General features: G+C 43.7%; 1 protein-coding gene across 6 annotated transcripts in view; it reads right to left on the bottom strand.

Moving 5' to 3' along the window:
• Positions 1-21,782, bottom strand: part of FAT3 (FAT atypical cadherin 3) — a 745,842-nt gene that overhangs the window by 58,623 nt on the left and 665,437 nt on the right. For all 6 annotated transcript variants that reach the window (XM_073569283.1, XM_073569280.1, XM_073569281.1 and 3 more), the window contains 4 exons: positions 16,869-17,258; positions 16,147-16,361; positions 11,145-11,282; positions 3,233-3,376 (listed from right to left, as the gene is read on the bottom strand). In XM_073569283.1, the coding sequence (XP_073425384.1) occupies positions 3,233-3,376; positions 11,145-11,282; positions 16,147-16,361; positions 16,869-17,258 (887 nt within the window). The remainder of the gene's footprint in view (positions 1-3,232; positions 3,377-11,144; positions 11,283-16,146; positions 16,362-16,868; positions 17,259-21,782) is intronic.

Below are 21,782 nucleotides of genomic sequence, written 5' to 3'. Positions count from 1 at the left end.
GATTAGCAGGCATACTAATAGTAGGCTCATCATTAGGGCATAACACATGCATAACATCATGCCAGGACAACTAATAAGATGAGGCACCAGAGATGCTGGCAGATCAGTTTCATAGGGCTCTAGTCTGAAGGTTACGGACGACCGACGTGGCTGCTTTGTCAAGGTCCTACAAATTGTTTTCCCCAACTCTATTAATGGATATACCCTACTAATGAACCCACATCTTATCCATTGTGAGGCAGTGACTGGTGTTACATGTGAGGGTCACTGTAGGTTACCTGCAGGATGCGCACGGAGGTGTATTGAGGCCATGAGAGGGCATTGCAGTTCATTCATCCTCATTTTTCACAGTCTTCTACTAGGCATTGCTCCTACTGGCCAGTTTCCTACTCCACACTGATGAGGGGCAATACCCCGAAACAGCTGTCTGTGGATGGATACCATGTTTTGGCATAGGTGGTTTCCTTCATTGGAGACTGCCCTTTCCGTGGTTGTTCCTTCCCGGGGAAAGACCTGGCTAGTCGTTGCTTGCGTTGAGAAACATGTGATGGTGTCTCCGCGGCTTGTGTTTTGCATGTTTTTACATATTTCCCATAAGGGATGGGGGCAGTGCTCTAGAATCACTGCGTTGAGAAATATGTGATGGCGCCCCCCCCAAAGTGTTGGATGTTGATCTCCATGAGTTAATTCATCCTCATTTTTAAAAGGAGGACTGGCGTGTTTAGTGACTGTAAACTGAAGGATATCATGTACTGTGTAATGCTGTGAGTAAAGAGACATTAACACGGCGGTGCAGTCGCCCACAGCAACGGTCAGAGGTGGACTGGCGTGTTTAGTGACTGAAATCCAGAGGATATGTTTCCTGGCTGCGATCCAGAGGATATCGTGTGCTGCGTTTATATGAGCTGGACATTTATGCTGTGAAGTAAGCACCTTAAAGAGACTTTTTTTTTTTGGAACTTTGCTGGGTCACTGCCTCATCACTGCATAAGTGTGTTACCGCTGCACTACACCATATTTTGCATTGTATTGGCCGAGTTAGGGCTTGGTGGTTGATTTGAGTGCCAAAACACCTTGCCCAACCATCAACTATGCTGAATATTCTTCTCTTAGCTTGAATAAACATATGAGCGAGTTCCTCTTGTTCATATCTCCAGATTTATATTTAAAAGTCCATTAATCAATATCCGAGGCCTGGCAGCGTGACGTATAAGCCGGGCTCATTCATTACAGTCCAGTAATGAAGCTCTCGGCTAGGGACTCACAGAAGTGATTCATAAGGCACAAGTCACATTTAATCCTTGGTCAAGAGATTAGTAGATACCTCTGCTTGTTTACCAGACTAACCAACCTGTGACCTGCATTACGTATTAAACATCTTCTTAGCTTCACATATATTGGGCAAAGTGGATAATTCTCAGCAGAGGGTTAGAAAAATGATTGTGTTACCGATAATACATAAAAGGAAGACATTAAGCTATTTATTTCACCCAGAATAGAATGGCAGGAGTTTTCGAGAACTTGGTTTGACATGGAGGCGTCTTACTTTAGTTAATGCCTCTTGTCTTCAACTGTTTTAATTAGAATTAATTAGACTTTCTGTGATTAGAAGAAAAAAAATGTGTTTTTATTTATACCAACAGAGCACCCTTCTAGTCTTCAGGCTCTACGTGGTATTGCAATGGAGAATTTTGACATGGAAGAAATTATTTTTACATATTTTAGAAGCTACAACTAGTTAATAAAATTGCACAAAGTTTTAGTCTGCAATCTTCATTCATTTTAAAATCCTGTGATATGCAGTTTTCAAGTTTTGTATTTTTCCCTTGTGGGAGTGATTTTCTCAGTAATGTAGGCTGGATAAAAGCTCTGTGTGTAACCAGGGTACTGTTGTCTTCAGTAACACATATATTAACACAGATTCTATCCTGAACTTATTTGCTCTTAAGGTGTTTCCCTCCATTTCCTTTTCTAAAGCTTGTTTTCTCTACCCTCTCTGAGACTGTAGATACTTTATTTCTTGAACACACAGAAGAGAGAAATCTAGAGTCCGTTTCCCTCCCAGTTGTTATCTATAATACTGAAGGAAGGGAGGGATGAGTAGAGCTGTCCAGAACTGCACTCAACAAGAGAAAATACTTACAGACTTTCTCCCAGTATAATAGGCTAGATGTGAGCTTTGTTTGTATCTAGGTTGCTGTTGTCTTTAGCAACACATATCAGCACATATTCTATCCTGCACTTTTTTTCTCTTAATATGTTTTCCTCCTTTACTAAGGTCTGTTTTATCTGCCCTCTTTGAGACTGTAGATGCTTTCTCTCTTGCTCACACAGTGAAGATCTGTGTGCAATCCCCTTTCCTTCCCTGCTGTTATCTCTAACACTGAAGGAAGGGAGAATTGAGCAGAGAGAGTGTTGAGAACTGCACTCAGCTAGAAAAATGACTACCAGGCATCTGTGGCAGCAAACAAAAACTTTTCAGATAACTCGCTAGACTTAGCAGTTAGGAAGCAAGTGAACAACAAAAAAATCCTTGCAAAGGAATAACCTTTAAAGGGGTATTCTGGATGAGAACACTTATTGGGGATGATTCATCAAGAATGGCATAGAGCAAGCTCGGACTGAGCCAGTCTTAATGGAGTGGAAGTAGAGCCCAATTTATTAAAAGGCACAAGCCACTTAATGAATTTGGCGCCTCTTCTGAGTGCCTCCATACGCTGCACCAGATATCCTTTTCCAATCAGGACGTTTGGTGGAGCTGATCCAAAGTGTCACAAAATTTTTGCGCAAAAATCTTGAGTTTTTCCAAAGCTTTCACTCCACATTAGTGGCATAAAACTTTCATGAATTGTCCCCACAGAATACACAGAATAGATGAAACCTAGCAGATCAGAGTTGAACCCCAATTGATTTACTAATTATCATCACCTATCTGGTGAAGAGTTTAATTGCAATACCGGGAGCAGCCTGAGAACAATGGCGGTGCTGTTTCCAGGTCGTAAACAATTTTTTTTTTCTATTCTCATGCAGCTTTCATCTGAAAGTATTAGGGACTAGTAACTACTTGAACTATCAAATGTTCTTTGATATCAATGTCAGATGATCAAAAAATAACAAGCCATTTTTACAGTCAAAACGCAGTAAAAACAAGTTTCATCTGTAACAGCAGCTATTAGCAACCTAATAGTAATACTAATGACACAGTAATACAGTGATAAGTAATATATCCTACCTGTATGACGGCGCTGTAGTTGGCCGGTGTAAACTGGGGGCTGTTATCATTCACATCTGAAATATCGATGTTTACTGTCACGGTGGATGAGAGGGATGGGAAACCACTATCTCTGGCTTGAATCGAAAGTGAATAACCAGATACCTTGAAAAAAGAAAAAATAAAGAAAGGTAATGACACATTTCTATTGGTAATGAAATGATGACAGCAGCGGGAGAAGAGTGAGCTGGACTTGTAGGAGACAGTGACCTGTCTATATACAGTTGTGGCCAAAAGTATTGACACCCCTGCAATTCTGTCAGATAATACTCAGTTTCTTCCTGAAAATGATTGCAAACACAAATTCTTTGGTATTATTATCTTCATTTAATTTGTCTTAAATGAAAAAACACAAAAGAGAATGAAGCAAAAAGCAAAACATTGATCATTTCACACAAAACTCCAAAAATGGGCCGGACAAAAGTATTGGCACCCTCAGCCTAATACTTGGTTGCACAACCTTTGGCCAAAATAACTGCGACCAACCGCTTCCGGTAACCATCAATGAGTTTCTTACAATGCTCTGCTGGAATTTTATACCATTCTTCTTTGGCAAACTGCTCCAGGTCCCTGATATTAGAAGGGTGCCTTCTCCAAACTGCCATTTTTAGATCTCTCCACAGGTGTTCTATGGGATTCAGGTCTGGACTCATTGCTGGCCACCTTAGAAGCCTCCAGTGCTTTCTCTCAAACCATTTTCTAGTGCTTTTTGAAGTGTGTTTTGGGTCATTGTCCTGCTGGAAGACCCATGACCTCTGAGGGAGACCCAGCTTTCTCACACTGGGCCCTACATTATGCTGCAAAATTTGTTGGTAGACTTCAGACTTCATAATGCCATGCACACGGTCAAGCAGTCCAGTGCCAGAGGCAGCAAAGCAACCCCAAAACATCAGGGAACCTCCACCATGTTTGAATGTAGGGACCGTGTTTTTTTCTTTGAATGCCTTTTTATTTCCTGTAAACTCTATGTTGATGCCTTTGCCCAAAAAGCTCTACTTTTGTCTCATCTGACCAGAGAACATTCTTCCAAAACGTTTTAGGCTTTTTCAGGTAAGTTTTGGCAAACTCCAGCCTGGCTTTTTTATGTCTCGGGGTAAGAAGTGGGGTCTTCCTGGGTCTCCTACCATACAGTCCCTTTTCATTCAGACGCCGACGGATAGTACGGGTTGACACTGTTGTACCCTCGGACTGCAGGGCAGCTTGAACTTGTTTGGATGTTAGTCGAGGTTCTTTATCCAACATCCGCACAATCTTGCGTTGAAATCTCTTGTCAATTTTTCTTTTCCATCCACATCTAGGGAGGTTAGCCACAGTGCCATGGGCTTTAAACTTCTTGATGACACTGCGCACGGTAGACACAGGAACATTCAGGTCTTTGGAGATGGACTTGTAGCCTTGAGATTGCTCATGCTTCCTCACAATTTGGTTTCTCAAGTCCTCAGACAGTTCTTTGGTCTTCTTTCTTTTCTCCATGCTCAATGTGGTACACACAAGGACACAGGACAGAGGTTGAGTCAACTTTAATCCATGTCAACTGGCTGCAAGTGTGATTTAGTTATTGCCAACACCTGTTAGGTGCCACAGGTAAGTTACAGGTGCTGTTAATTACACAAATTAGAGAAGCATCACATGATTTTTCAACAGCGCCAATACTTTTGTCCACCCTCTTTTTTATGTTTGGTGTGGAATTATACCCAATTTGGCTTTAGGACAATTCTTTTTGTGTTTTTTCATTTAAGACAAATTAAATGAAGATAATAATAACAAAGAATTTGTGTTTGCAATCATTTTCAGGAAGAAACTGAGTATTATCGGACAGAATTGCAGGGGTGTCAATACTTTTGGCCACAACTGTACATTCATTCAATATGTACTATGTACCTTTGCTTTATTTACGTGCGTTATATGACCGTAGCATATGACAATGCCCATGTGGTCAGAATCATAGGGTATGACAATGCCCATGCAAGCAGGAATAAAGAGTATGACAATGCTCATGGTCAGGATCATACGGTATGACGATGCCCATGTGGGCAAGATTAATATGCATGACCATGCCCATGTGGTCAGGATCATAGGGTATGACAATGCCCATGTGGGCAGGATTAACGTGTATGACCTTGCCCATGTCGTAAGGATCATAGTGTACAACAATGTGTTTTTTCATTTAAGACAAATTAAATGAAGATAATAATAACAAAGAATTTGTGTTTGCAATCATTTTCAGGAAGAAACTGAGTATTATCTGACAGAATTGCAGGGGTGTCAATACTATTGGCCACAACTGTATATATATGTATATATATATAATATTATTCTGATTACAGCATTGCTATACAAAACATGATAAAGCACAGTCCAAAAATATATATAAGTGTAGCTCAGAATCACAAGACTATCAGCTGCTTAGCTGGGAAATATAATCCTAGGCCATGGACCTCTTGGGAACATATGATGATCTGAGGGTGTGAAGAGTCATCCTTATCAGCTTCCAGGGGACTCCTCACTTCACACAAGGCTTCCTCTAGTGACGGCGTCGTAATTCTATTTGGTTCCCGGAGACATGTTACTAGAAATCATCACGGTTACTTGCAGCTACATCTCCAAATGTTATTTATCTAGAACTTTAGAGGGTGATATAGAATTTTTAGGACTTAAAGGGACCCTGTCAGGTGGATTTTACAACTGAATCTACTGATATGGCTGTATAGATCCTAGTTCAGCAATAAAAATTACATTTGGCTTGTATTAATCCGATGTATTGGCACTGAGAAATCAAGCTTCAAAGTCACAAGTCGATTATTCAGGAAGTGCATTTGTGGGCGTGTCTATGTACTCTGAGTGTATGGACACGCCCCCTTAATGCGCTTCCAGACTGATTTGAACGTGAATTCAAAGTTCGATTTCTCAGCGCCAGTACATCCGATTACTACAAGACAGGTATCATTTTTATTGTTGTACTAGGACCAAGACTAAGAACCATACCACTGGTTTAAGTAGTAACATCATCCAGACAGGTTGGATTTAGTTTTAAATAATTGCTGTGTAATTAAAGGATATTCCACTTTCAGCATGTTAAATTTTTTTTAATGTACTTTGTACAGTATATTCTACTGTTGTGAGTTCATTTTCCCCTTCGTCACTGAGGTCTGGTGAACTCCCTATTCTGGTAAAGGAAGGTAATGAGCCTGATTATCAGGCACCTGAGCCTAATGAGGATGACTGGCTGAGTGGAGTCACGGACTGGATATAAGGCTGCCGACGCCCTTCTGCCCTGCGGGTGATTTCTCTGTGGACTTCTAGGACACCAGTCTGATTCCTGCTCCTCTAAAACTAAGTTTTCTGCTTTGCCTGTTAGCATTTGTGTTTTGTTTTTGTTTTCCAGGCTTTTCTGTATTCTGCCATTCCCTGCTGGGGTGAGCTGAATCTCCTTTTGCCTGTAGCTCTGTCTTCAGAATATTCCTGAGTACTGACATAGCTTTTTTGAAGCCTAGCGTCTTCAGGGCCTTTTTCACTGTCAGTCTGTTGGCTCTTATTTTCATAGGGTTTTTCACGGATTGCAGACAGCAGCCTTCCTGTCCTTTTCTATCTAGTTAGCTTGGGCCCCGTCTTTGCTCAGTCTATCTTTCTGTCTGTGTTAGTGTTTTCATCTTGCTTCACCGTCATTATATGTTGGGGGCTGCCTTTTGCTTTGGGGTCTGCTCTGGGGCAGTTTAGATTTCCCCTTTCTTTCTTTAGGCCTATTTAATTCTCCGGCTGTGATCGAGGGGTCTAGGGCATCGTAGGAACCCCCCACGGCTACTGCTAGTTGTGTTGATAGGTTCAGGGGTCTGCAATCCGATAGCTGCCAACTTCTCTGGTTTTCTGGACTTAGCTAGCATTTCTGTTTTTGCCTCCTACGGTGACTCAATCATAACATTCTACTCTGCAAAAGTTTTAGGCAAGTCTGGAAAAAATGCAGCAAAGTAAGAAAAATTTAAAAAACAGAAGTGTTAATATAGTTTAAAGGGAGCCTGTCATCGGGTTTTCCCAATATAAACTACGGCCATCACCGTTAATGCCCCAACAGTCCAGCAACCTGTGTATAAGTCTCCAATCTCCTCTGCATATCCCCAAAAAATACCATTTATAATCCCCCCCATACGGTGCTGTCCAGTCCAATGGCCCAATGACCATCGCTGGCCTTGCTCGGCGCCTCCTGTATTCCCGCAATCGCCATCCTTCTACCCCCTCTTCATATGGATGATGTGTCCTATGTCATCCACATCTCCCTCCTGCACAGACGTGCCGAAGGCAGAGCAAAGTACTGTAATACGCATGAGTCGGTTTAATTTCTGGGTCATCGGCGCTCTTTGTCGTCTCATTGTGCATGAGCATTACAGTTCTTTGCTCTGCCTACAGCAGGGAAGAAGAAGCATGCCTGTGCAAGAGTGAGTTGGGGGGCGCTGGGTGGATGACATAGGACGCGTTATCCACATAATCCAGGGCAGGAGGACGTTGATTGCGGAGATAGTGGAGGCATCGAGCAAGACCAGCGACACCCATCAGACAGGTTCCCTTTAGTGAAAAGTCAGACGGCCGTATAACTTGGATGAGGATCACAATGCAATGCTTGGACTGGCCACCGGTATGATAACTGCATAAAAATAAATGCGGTCACGCTTGGGTCGGGAGAGACGGCAGCCAGTCCAAGCATTGAGTTGCGATCCTCGTCCAAGTTATATGGCCATCTAACACTTCTCTTAATTTTATCAATAAATAAAATAAATAATTGAATAAAATGAAAAGTGAATGAACAAAAGAGATGACATTCAAATCAATATTTATTGTGACCGCCCTTTGGCTTAATCAATTCTTCTAGGTACACATGCAAACCGTTTTTGAAGGAACTTTGTAGGGAATTTGTTCCAAACATCTTGGAGGACTAACCCACAGATCTTAGTCCACATACAGCCTATGTCATTAAGAACTATTCTCCGCATAATGAAGAACGAGGACTCCTGGAAATGATGATCCGGCCTCCACAGAGCCCTGATCTCACATCATTCAGTCTGTCTGGAATCACATGAAGGATCTGCACAAGCCTCATGCACAGAAGATCTGGGGTCAGTTCTCTAAGATATTTGGAACAACCTCCTGCCGAGTTCTTTCAAAAACTGTGCATAAGTGACAAGTACCTAGAGGAATTGATGGAAGGCATAGGGTGGTCACCAAATACTGATCTGATTAGATTTCTCTTTTTGTTCATTCACTTTGCATTTTGCTAATTAATAAAAATAAACTAGTAACACTTCTATTTTTTAATCACTACTAGGACAACCTCTTCTCTTTCCACACTCTTGGCAACGATAAAAAAAAGCCTATACTCACCTCCTGTGCCGGCGCTGTTCCAGCGGTGTCGGCACTCGTGGTCCCAGGGTGGTTGTGATGACACAAGAGCCTGGCGCCCAATCAGCGATGGAGTCACTTTCTCCGCCTTCTGCCGAACTGATCATGAAGAGGGAGTCAGAGATCAGCCACTGCCCTGACTTCCTCTTCATGTTCAATTTGTCCGAAAGTCACACCAGCGCTGTTGGGTGCCAGGCACAACGTGTAATACAATTGCACAAGAGCACCGGAAACGCGAGTGCCAACACTGCTGGAACAGCGCCGGCATGGGAGGTGAGTATAGGCTTTTTTATTTTATTGGGGCATAAGAAGGGGTTGCCCTAGTAGTGGACAACCCCGTTAATCATTATTACTTTGCAGCATTTTTTCCACCCCTGCCTACAATTTTTGCACAGTAGTGTAGATCTCTGCTTGCTTTAGTTAAATGACTACTAATTTTTTTACAGTTGCGCCGATGGGACAATCGGCCTCCTATGAATTTGGTACGAGAGCATGTGCTGGTATGAGGTTAGACTTCGTTCATTGGGATAGAGAATGATGCAAGTGATGACAATCTCTGCACAACGCTGCCATAAGTGTTGGCGCTATATACGGTACGTAACGTAAATAAATGGATAATGTGATGAACACATCGGTGTACGCAGACTCTCCAACTGTCTCACAAATCAACCCGAAAAATAGGAGTGGAGTGTGGCAACCCTATGCCCATATGTTAGCATTCTGGTTTTGAATGCTTTGAGAGCAGGGATTAAATGTCCCGATTTTTGTTTTTTCATTTGTGAGGCCATAGTCACACTATCAGTATTTGGTCAGTATTTTCTATCAGTATTTGTAAGCCAAAACCAGGAGTGGAACAATCAGAGGAAAAGGATAAGGGTGTGTGCACACATTGCGGAATCTTCTGCGGATTTGTCCGCGCGGCTTTGCCCAAGGCTGTGTGCACACGGTGCGGATTCTGCTGCGGATCCACAGCGGATTTGGCCCTCCGGATTCGCAGCAGAACTGCATGTGATGTACAGTAGCATTATAGGCTATGTAAAACAAAATCCGCAGGGCACATGCTGCGCTTTTTTCCATGCAGATTTGCTGCGGATTGAAAAATGCAGCACATCACTTCTTTTGTGCGGTTTTGCTGCAGTTTTCCATCTGCTCCATTCTAGAAATCCGCAGGTGGAAAACCGCACAAAACATGCAGTAAAATCACACAAAAAATGCACTAAATCCGCAGGAAAAATGGAAAGTCTTTTGACCTGCGGATTTAGTCAATTCTGCGCGGAAAATTCCAAAGCAGAATACGCACTGTGTGCACATAGACCAGTGAAGGTTCCCCTACTGCATCAGTATGTTTTTGGACATTTTTGTGGTTGTAACATAGCCTAAATCCGCAGGTCAAAAGACCTGCGGTTTGACACCTGATCATGGAGCAGGTGTCAAACCGCTGCGGAATCCGCACAAAGAAGTGACATGCTGCGGATTTCCATTGAATATAAAGGTACTGTACACGCAGAAGAAACTGCTGCAGATCCACAGGACCAAAACTGCTGTGGATCTGCAGCAGATTCCGCAACGTGTGCACAGTAATAATAATAGGAACACATCACCACTCCTGTATTTATCACCCACTCCTGGTTGTGGCTTTCAAATACTGAGGTAAAAACTGACCAAATACTGACTGTGTGAACGTGGCCTACCAAGGCCAGGTTCACAATGCGTTAACCAGCCCTATCAACGCATAACATTATGCTATACCGCTAGCGCTGATGACTCACCAGCGCTAGCGGTGACGGAGCCTCAGACGCTGCAGCCCGTGTCCGAGGCTCCGTCACTGCTTCACGGCATACGTCGCGATGCGTTAGTTAATGGGAGGCTATAGCAGCATTAACAGACTGCCATAGTGCAGTGGGAACCCGGCCAATGTCTGTGAACCACTCATTAGAACGGCTGTACTTTAGTGAGCGGGACAGACGTTTACATGCTGATTTTGTCACAAATTTTCCACAGATTATACCGCTGACAAGGGTAAAATTGGTGTTGTGAAAATCCACAGAAACAGCATGTGGATAATCCACAGCCTGTCCTGTAAGAGTGGAAAAATCCACCAGGCCTCATTTATCAAAAACTGTTCTAAAAAGAAAACTACCTGTGTTGCTCATAGCAACCAATCACAGCGCAGCTTTCATTTTACCAAAGCAGTTTAAGAAATGAAAGCTGAACTCTGATTGGTTGCTGTGGACAACACATTATGTAAAATCTGAATGAGGCCTAAAGGTTTCAGACATGAAATGTTTTTGGAAACCACGATGAATACCCTAAATGGTAGAAGGGTCCGGCTTTCATTACATTTTCCCTATAGTGGAAAAGTAGCGTTCTATAGCAACCATTTATATGACCGACCAGGGAATGAACAGACGGCGCAGCTCTCTGTTAGCACTTACGTCACAGGCCCTATTCAACATGAGGCATAATAAACAATATGTCTCCGTACCCGCTCCCGGTCCAACTTGTCCTTGACTTTTATCAGTCCTATGACCGGATCCACCATGAACTGTTTATCTTGGTCACCGTTAACAATAGAAAAAGTTATGTGTCCATTTGATGGGCTGTCCAGGTCTTCAGCAAATACCTACGATTCAAAATGATACGACGATTATTAATAATAAAAATATTCAAATAGATTTACATAGGACTGCAGGAAAACCTCCTGCATAACCTGAAAAGAGCTTCATGTAAAGAAAAAGACGTTATCACAGACTTTGTGCCCGGTTCATCACTTGGGAGGTTTTTTTAAGTCACTTTTTTGTTGTCTCCTGGTATTCATTGATTTTTTGGGGGAGGACTATTAAAAGGTCAAAATTTTGTTGGGCATCAGTTTTAACCAAAAATGTTATACAGTCATATGTTAAAGTTTGGGCACCCCTATTAATGTTAACCTTTTTTCTTTATAACAATTTTGGTTTTTGCAACAGCTATTTCAGTTTCATATATCTAATAACTGATGGACTCAGTTATATTTCTGGATTCAAATGAGGTTTATTGTACTAACAGAAAACGTGCAATCTGCATTTAAAGAAAATTTGACTGGTGCAAAAGTATGGGCACCTCAACATAAAAGTGACATTAATATTTCGTAGATCCTCCTTTTGCAAAAATAACAGCCTCTAGTCGCTTCCTGTAGCTATTAATGAGTTCCTGGATCCTGGATGAAGGTATTTGTGACCATTCCTGTTTACAAAACAATTCCAGTTCAGTTAAGTTTGATGGTCGCCGAGCATGGACAGCCCGCTTCAAATCATCCCACAGATGTTCAATGATATTCAGGTCTGGGGACTGGGATGGCCATTCCAGAACATTGTAATTGTTCCTCTGCATGAATGCCTGAGTAGATTTGGAGCGGTGTTTTGGATCATTGTCTTGCTGAAATATCCATCCCCTGCGTAACTTCAACTTCGTCACTGATTCTTACACATTATTGTCAAGAATCTGCTGATACTGAGTTGAATCCATGCGACCCTCAACTTTAACAAGATTCCCGGTGCCGGCATTGGCCACACAGCCCCAAAGCATGATGGAACCTCCACCAAATTTTACTGTGGGTAGCAAGTGTTTTTCTTGGAATGCTGTGTTTTTTAGCCTCCATGCATAACGCCTTTTTGTATGACCAAACAACTCAATCTTTGTTTCATCAGTCCACAGGACCTTCTTCCAAAATGTAACTGGCTTGTCCAAATGTGCTTTTGCATACCTCAGGCGACTCTGTTTGTGGCGTGCTTGCAGAAACGGCTTCTTTCGCATCACTCTCCCATACAGCTTCTCCTTGTGCAAAGTGCGCTGTATTGTTGACCGATGCACAGTGACACCATCTGCAGTAAGATGATGCTGCAGGTCTTTGGAGGTGGTCTGTGGATTGTCCTTGACTGTTCTCACCATTCTTCTTCTCTGCCTTTCTGATATTTTTCTTGGCCTGCCACTTCTGGGCTTAACAAGAACTGTACCTGTGTTCTTCCATTTCCTTACTATGTTCCTCACAGTGGAAACTGACAGGTTAAATCTCTGAGACAACTTTTTGTATCCTTCCCCTGAAAAGCTATGTTGATCTTTGTTTTCAGATCATTTGAGAGTTATTTTGAGGATCCCATGATGCCACTCTTCATAGGAGAATCAAATAGGAGAACTACTTGCAAGTGGCCACCTTAAATACCTTTTCTCATGATTTGATACACCTGGCTATGAAGTTCAAAGCTCAATGAGGTTACAAAACCAATTTAGTGCTTCAGGAAGTCAGTAAAAAGTAGTTAGGAGTGTTCAAATCAAGAAAATGATAAGGGTGCCCATACTTTTGCACCAGTCAAATTTTGTTTAAATGCAGATTGCACATTTTCTGTTAGTACAATAAACCTCATTTGAATCCAGAAATATAACTGAGTCCATCAGTTATTAGATATATGAAACTGAAATAGCTGTTGCAAAAACCAAAATTGTTATAAAGAAAAAAGGTTAACATTAATAGGGGTGCCCAAACTTTAACATATGACTGTAACTCTCACCACTGTTCAAAAAAGCACATGCGGCTTAGCAAATAGGGGTCGAGGCCAAAACAGTCACACAGGTTTACTGTCATTTATGCCAGAAATGATCAGAGATTACAGCACTAACGTACACCAGCTCATACAGATGTAGCAAGTGCTGACAATACCTCCAAATCGTGTTTCCGCCAATGTGCACTGTCATGGTGCAGCTGCGCAAGGTGTGAAGGGAGGTCGCTTGGTCACTTTATATTGGAGCTACGCAGAGGGTTTCTTTATAAATTGCTAAATCTGTACTGGAATGGATTATACCTTGTGGTGCAATACTTTCCAACTTTATAAAGAGTCATGCACCCCTTAATTTGGAGCATAATATGCCAGAAGACTTCTATTTAATACTGGGGTCATTAATGGGTTATTCCCTTCTTCCTTAATAGGCATATAGTCAGATATTGATTGTAATTACAAGCAATTTACTGAATGTTAAAATTTCAAACGTTCTTGAGATATTAACACTTTTCTCTTGTTTACAGCTTGCCTTGGAGACCGACCACTGCTGCTACACCAGGGTTCCCCAACTCCAGTCCTCAAGGCCCACCAACAGGTCATGTTTTCAGGATTTCCCTTGCATTGTACAGGTGATGCAGTTATCACCTGGGCAATACTAAAGAAATCCTGAAAACATGACCTGTTGGTGGGCCTTGAAGACTGGAGTTGGGGAACCCTGTGCTAGACAACAGAAAAAGAGCAGCGCTTATGGGTTGCCCTCCCAGGGCTGTGGGGTACTCGGTACCGGGCCGGTGTCAGTGGGATGTGTCACAGCGGTGGTGACCCGGACCGTGGCCCTGGGCGCCCAAGTAATAGAAAGATGTGAGTTAAATGAATAGTTTGTGACACCACCTGTGATGTTCGGCAAGGGAGGTGTTAAGCCGACGCTGCATGCAGATCCTCCAGGACAGATGGTGTGGTGCAGCAATGATGGTATAGCCCTCCACAGGCAGGGCTGTAGTCCCAGGGCAGTGTAGATGTGGAGACACTTAGGTGATGTAGTGTCTGGCGCAGGGGATGTAGCAGTGTCAGGTGGACGGACGCAGGAAGGAATGGAGGACACCAGGGCATGTAGTTCCAAAGCTTTACTCACAGCCTGTAGTGCCCGCTTCTGTGCCGTGTCCTCCGGGTCAGGGACTCAGTCAACCTCCAGGCAAGATGGAAAGCTCCCTTCCACACTCCGCCAACTTATGTGCCTTTCCTGAACGTCTCCTCTATAGCGCCTTTAAGTGTGAAGATCTCCAGTACCGTGTTACACTGGAGTTCCTCCTGACAGATGTTCCCAAGAACTCTACTTGCACGGCAGACAGCTGTAGCCTGCTTCGGGGACTCTCTACTTCTAAGTCCCGGCTCTCTATCCGTATTGCTGCTGTGCCCTCAAGTCTTATATGGGAGTAGTGCATTTACAGCTCACTACTCCACCGGTGTCTGCTGCAGAACCATTAGTGTTCATACAACCTCGGGGATCGGGCCCCGGCCTTGCGCTTAGAACTTCTAGGCAGGGTTCTTCCTCTATCCCACGTCCTTTGTGTTCCCTTTTACTCCTACGTTCCGTACTTGTCCTTTCCCTTCTATGAAAGCTCAGGCTTCAGGTCAACGTCCTTCTCCTTCTTTCCTTTCCTTTCCCGTGCCAGGTGGCTCAGGTCACTGAGGCAGCTGCAGCACTTCTTCCTCCATCCCTTCTTCCAGGGATCCCCACTCCTCCCGAGTGGCTTCCTTCCTCACTGACCTCCTGTCAGACTGACCCCTCATCCTAAACCATCCCGCTCATATATATACTCTGAACTCCACCCACCTCCCAGCACGTCTAGTGTTCCAAGCAGGGAACCACCAAAGGTGCTCTGCCTCTCTCTAAGCAAAGAGCCGCAATGTGGTTATGCTGAACTACTCTATTGTGTGTGGTGTGAGTGTTGGAGCGTGGTCAGGAGCCTCCAACTTACCTGGATGGTGGGGACCACACCTTAGGAGAAGGTGCAGTACCTCTGTGGCGACTGAGCCTCAGGGGCGCCACACTTACAAGCTGTTTCTTTATTGAGCTTGTAAGCGCTGTTTTGAAGCTGTCTAGGATCGCTGGAGCGCCCTGTTCCTCCTAGTCCCGGACAGCTTCAGCATAGTGCTTACAAACTAGACAACAGCGATGGTCGAGCTGTAAACGGAACAAAACTTTCACTATCTCAAGTACAACTGCAAATTTTTATGATCAGCAAATTGCAAAAGTGATGAACTGGGTGACAGCCAGAATGGCCATCATTTTAGATCTCACAAGAGTTGTCACCCAGCTTTCCTGAACAGAGATTCTGTCTAGCTGTAGAGTAACACGGTGCGGAGGATGCATCGCTGCACAGATAGACGGATTGACCATTCAGGAGTCTTAAAAAGCTGAGTGACAATCATCTATGAAAGATCTAACAGCAGCAAAATTGGTTGTCATTCAAATTTTCCAGTGGTAAACGTATCTAATGTAATGCTGGACATAAAAGGGCAAATCAAGGTCTTCATTGGAGATTATTTTTATTGGGAACGGGGGGGGGGGTCAAATAACCATAACAAATACAGTCTAAGAGGAAATAAATTTGCCCAGTGTACGGCTTGTGTTTATCTTGCTGTTGCCCCGTAAATGTAATTAGGTTTTATAAAGGCTCTCTAGACGCGTTTCTTATGGCCAACGCATTTCAGTACAAGGTATAATGTTTGCTTACAAGAAGAGGACATGTTTACTCAGTCAGTCCGTAAAATTCTTATTACATTTTATTAGACCATTGTAACCGGCGTGTTGATATTTATTTTATTCCGTGACCTTGAGTAGGGCGCGAGTCGATCAGGTAAGCAAGAAATCATAAAATCCCGAGCAGTAAACACTCAGCGGCATAAGAGTTTTAATAGGTTCTTAAGTAAAGTTCTAACCCTGACACTTACCATAATGACAGAATCGCCGATAGAGGCGTCTTCGCTGATGACAGCGCTGTAAACCTCCTGGCTGAATGTCGGAGGATTGTCATTCACATCCGTCAAGTTGATGTTTACTGTCGCCAGTGCGCTAAGTGGAGGGCTGCCGCCATCTTTAGCCTCCACCACAAGAAAAAAGTTTTTACAGCCTTCATAGTCCAGAGGACTGATGACTACAATCGCTCCTGGAAAGGAAAATAAGCTAGTTGGATTTTTTTTTAGCATTCTAGATTTTAAAAAGTTTGTGCTGCCCATCATGGCCACCTTTACCAGTGCAATAAGGGATGATATTAAGCTTTTCCAATACCATTATGGATCTCAATGTCACCAGTCGCCACTCGGCTCCCTCCATGTCATTTTAAGATGACTAAGGCAACTCTAATGTTAGGGGTTTTATTCAACAGTTCCCCTTGGAATTGAGTAAGTCTCAGTAAAATCTGGTCTGGTGATGGCTGTGGTAGAGTCACAGATTACAGTGATAATCGTTTGACATTAAAGCTTACCAAAAAGGTCCAAGTTAGGCAACAATCAGAAGAATTCCGTCTACGTCAAAAACGTACAGACACTTTTTCCCCGTAGGGATACATCAAGATTAGTCAATAATTTTACTTCAATCAAAATTTTACCCCCTGCGAAGACATGATCAAAAGTCACCAAAGAGTCTTGGAAAATTGAGGATAATTGCCTTTTACCTGTCTTGGGATTGATCTTGAACTTCCCATGTTCATTTCCGGTCCTGAAGCTGTATGTTATTTCTGCATTTGAGCCAATATCCTTGCTGGCGGCAAATACGAACATCACTTGGGAACCAATGGCCGTGTCCTCGGGAACCGTGACCAGGTAATCTCTCCTTTCAAATACTGGAGGGTTATCATTGACATCCAGGACCGTGATTGTAACAACTGCAAATGAAGATAATGGCTGTAGGGGGCTCCGATCTGATGCTTTCACGGTTATATTATAGGAGGACTGGACTTCCCGGTCTAGGGGCTGCTCCAGGACAATGATGCCGGATTGCTCATCCATAGTGAAATGTCCATCTGCCGAGCCAACTAGGGAGTAGATCACCTTTCGGTTTATGCCTAGAATATACGAAAGCAAGAAGGGGATTAAATAGCTGTGTGTTAAAAATAACGTTCAAGAAGGGAAAGGGAGGTAAGGGGGAAAAAAAAGACAAATAATTGGGGATAAAAAGGTAAATTAAGGGAAGAATGTAAAAGAGAAGTAGAAGAGAAGTAAAGGGAAGTGACGGAGAAGATGGGAGATTGGGAAAATAGATGAGAAAAAAGGAGAAGGAAAGCATAACGGAGATAAGAAAAAAGGTAAAAATGAATGAACTGAATGAAAAAGGGAAGAGGTGGAAGAAAGGCAGAGGAGATAAGTGCAAAGAAGACAAGAAAGGAGAGAAAGGAGAAAGAAAGATGTGGAGAAGAGGGTGGAAGTAGGGCAGAAGACAGAAAAAAATAAATGTGGAAGGGAAATGGGCAAATGAGAGGAGAGGGGAAGAAAGAATTGGACAAGAGAAGAAAGGGAGGAAAGGTAGAAGAGAAAGAAAGGTAAAAGTGGAGAGAAGAAAGGGAATGTCAGGAAGTAGTGGCGTGGAAGAGAGAAGAAAAGTAAGGCAGCGAAAGAAAGATGGTAAGGGAAACTTGGTGAGGAGAGAGAAGGTAAGAAAGGAGAGGAGTGAAAGACAGAAGAAAAGGATGGGAGGGGAGAGATGAGAAATGAAAAGAAGATACAATAGATAAGAAGGAAAAGAAGAGAGGAGAGAATGGAAGGATAAGAGGAGAGAAGTAAGGGAAGGGAGGAGATGAGTGAGTGATAGAAAGAAGAAAAGGAAGGGAGGGAAGAGAAGAGAAGAGAAAGGAAAACAGGAGAGGTGAAATGGAAAAGAAAGGAGAAAAGAGAAGCATAAGAGGAGAGGAGAAATTGAGAGGAGAGGAGTGAAAGAAAGAAAAAAAGGGAGAGAAAAGAAGGGTAAAGAAGAGAGAACCAAGGGAAGAAAAGCGGGAGAAGAGAGGGAGTGATGAGATAACAGCAGAGGAGAATCATAGAATGGTAGAGTTGGAAGGGACCTCCTGGGCCATCTGGTCCAACCCCCTGCTCAAAGCAGGATTCGCTAAATCATCCCAGACAGATGTCTGTCCAGCCTCTGTTTGAAGACTTCTATTGAAGGAGAACTCACCACCTCTTGTGGCAGCCTGTTCCACTCATTGATCACACTCACTGTCAAAAAGATTTTTCTAATATCTAATCTGTGTCTCCTCCCATTCAGTTTCCTCCCATTGCTTCTAGTAAAGAGCTGCTCTGCATTGGCCGGGAAAGAACCCGGGCCTACCGCGTGGCAGGCGAGTATTCTACCACTGAACCACCAATGCTTGAGTAGGGATTGAAGAAGAGGAAGGATACACAGGTAAGAAGAGAGGGAAGATTAACAGTAAGGATGGCAAGAGACGGAATCAGAAGACGAAAGATAAGGGATAAGAGGAAAGGAAGAAAGTAGGGAGGAAAGGAGGAAATTAGAAGAGGAGAGAAAAAGGGGAAGGAGACCACAGAAAGGGGGGTTAGTCAAGAAAAAAGGGTAAAGTATGAACAGTTAGTTTATTTCAAAAGAAGTTATAAACTAATTCAGCAGGTTTGAATGAAACATTTTATCATTTCTTGCTGCGTAGAAGTGTAATAGACAATATTCTAGCCTTGTTGCTGTTTTATGACACCATTACTTTTCATTGCTGCTGTCAGTTTTATCTCTGGGGAAGTTTCGTTGTTAGATATCGGCCTTAGTGATCAGAGAAGTACACCACAAGCCTATAATCTGCCTTCTTATGACTGGCCGGCTGCATGCAGACAGCAGGTGCACATTTATAATATCATGCTGCAAAGCCTGTGCAGACACCACCGAAACATAGGTCATGCAAAATGGAAGCCAAATGGACAGCTTTCTCCTTGTGCCCAACAGTACTGACAGATGGTAGCACAAGGCTTCACTTACTGATTGCATACAAACACCACAGTTATTAGAGATGAATTCCTAAAAGATACAACATAGATATAGGGCAGAATTATGTTCCTCAACTGTTACTTGTCTTTTCAGATGGAGCGGCATGTTTGCTGTTTTCTGGCTTGTCTTAACAATGTAACACCTTGTTATTTATTGCCTATGCTGGTGGGCCACCCTTATACAAAACAGCTCTCACTACATTCTTAGCTTAATGTAATATCACATTTCTCCTGTAGTTCTGAAGTGTCGGGGTGTGCTGACAGCCGCTGCTCACTGTGTACAGTGTGGTGCATATATATATATAGAGTGAGCTGTCAATCACAGTGTCGGGGTGTGCTGACAGCCGCTGCTCTCTGTGTACAGTGTGGTGCATATATATAGAGTGAGCTGTCAATCACAGTGTCGGGGTGTGCTGACAGCCGCTGCTCACTGTGTACAGTGTGGTGCATATATATATAGAGTGAGCTGTCAATCACAGTGTCGGGGTGTGCTGACAGCCTCTGCTCACTGTGTACAGTGTGGTGCATATATACACTCACTGGCCACTTTATTAGGTACACCTGTCCAACTGTGTGTTAAGACTTAATTTCTAATCAGCCAATCACATGGCGGCAACTCAGTGCATTTAGGCATGTAGACATGGTCAAGACAATCTCCTGCAGTTCAAACCGAGCATCAGTATGGGGAAGAAAGGTGATTTGAGTGCCTTTGAACGTGGCATGATTGTTGGTGCCAGAAGAGCTGGTCTGAGTATTTCAGAAACTGCTGATCTACTGGGATTTTCACGCACAACCATCTCTAGGGTTTACAGAGAATGGTCCGAAAAAGAAAAAAAATCCAGTGAACGGCAGTTCTGTGGCCGGAAATGCCATGTTGATGCCAGAGGTCAGAGGAGAATGGGCAGACTGGTTCGAGCTGATAGAAAGGCAACAGTGACTCAAATTGCCACCCGTTACAACCAAGGTAGGCAGAAGAACATCTCTGAACGCACAGTGCGTCGAACTTTGAGGCAGATGGGCTACAGCAGCAGAAGACCACACTGGGTACCACTCCTCTCAGCTAAGAACAGGAAACTGAGGCTACAATTTGCACAAGCTCATCGAAACTGGACAGTAGAAGATTGGAAAAACGTTGCCTGGTCTGATGAGTCTCGATTTCTGCTGCGACATTCGGATGGTAGGGTCAGAATTTGGCGTAAACAACATGAAAGCATGGATCCATCCTGCCTTGTATCAACGGTTCAGGCTGGTGGTGGTGGTGTCATGGTGTGGGGAATTTTTTCTGGGCACTCTTTGGGCCCCTTGGTACCAATTGAGCATCGTTGCAACGCCACAGCCTACCTGAGTATTGTTGCTGACCATGTCCATCCCTTTATGACCACAATGTACCCAACATCTGATGGCTACTTTCAGCAGGATAATGCGTCATGTCATAAAGCTCGAATCATCTCAGATTGGTTTCTTGAACATGACAATGAGTTTACTGTACTCAAATGGCCTCCTCAGTCACCAGATCTCAATCCAATAGAGCATCTTTGGGATGTGGTGGAACGGGAGATTCGCATCAGGGATGTGCAGCCGACAAATCTGCGCCAACTGTGTGATGCCATCATGTCAATATGGTCCAAAATCTCTGAGGAATGCTTCCAGCACCTTGTTGAATCTCTGCCACGAAGAATTGAGGCAGTTCTGAAGGCAAAAGGGGGTCCAACCCCTTACTAGCATGGTGTACCTAATAAAGTGGCCAGTGAGTGTATATATAGAGTGAGCTGTCAATCAGTGTGTCGGGGTGTGCTGACAGCCGCTGCTCTCTGTGTACAGTGTGGTGCATATATATAGAGTGAGCTGTCAATCACAGTGTCGGGGTGTGCTGACAGCCGCTGCTCACTGTGTACAGTGTGGTGCATATATATATATAGAGTGAGCTGTCAATCACAGTGTCGGGGTGTGCTGACAGCCGCTGCTCACTGTGTACAGTGTGGTGCATATATATAGAGTGAGCTGTCAATCACAGTGTCGGGGTGTGCTGACAGCCTCTGCTCTCTGTGTACAGTGTGGTGCATATATATACATAGAGTGAGCTGTCAATCACAGTGTCGGGGTGTGCTGACAGCCGCTGCTCTCTGTGTACAGTGTGGTGCATATATATAGAGTGAGCTGTCAATCACAGTGTCGGAGTGTGCTGACAGCCTCTGCTCTCTGTGTACAGTGTGGTGCATATATATATAGAGTGAGCTGTCAATCACAGTGTCGGGGTGTGCTGACAGCCGCTGCTCTCTGTGTACAGTGTGGTGCATATATATAGAGTGAGCTGTCAATCACTGTGTCGGGGTGTGCTGACAGCCGCTGCTCTCTGTGTACAGTGTGGTGCATATATATAGAGCGAGCTGTCAATCACAGTGTCGGGGTGTGCTGACAGCCGCTGCTCTCTGTGTACAGTGTGGTGCATATATATAGAGCGAGCTGTCAATCACAGTGTCGGGGTGTGCTGACAGCCGCTGCTCTCTGTGTACAGTGTGGTGCAAATATATAGAGCGAGCTGTCAATCACAGTGTCGGGGTGTGCTGACAGCCGCTGCTCTCTGTGTACTGTGTAGTGCATATATA

Source organism: Dendrobates tinctorius, unplaced genomic scaffold (genome assembly GCF_039654945.1).
Source record: "Dendrobates tinctorius isolate UK_male_01 unplaced genomic scaffold, ASM3965494v1 ptg000023l, whole genome shotgun sequence".
NCBI lineage: Eukaryota > Metazoa > Chordata > Amphibia > Anura > Dendrobatidae > Dendrobates > Dendrobates tinctorius.
The sequence above is the reverse complement of the archived record's forward strand: the minus strand, read 5'-3'. Positions and strand labels throughout refer to the sequence as shown.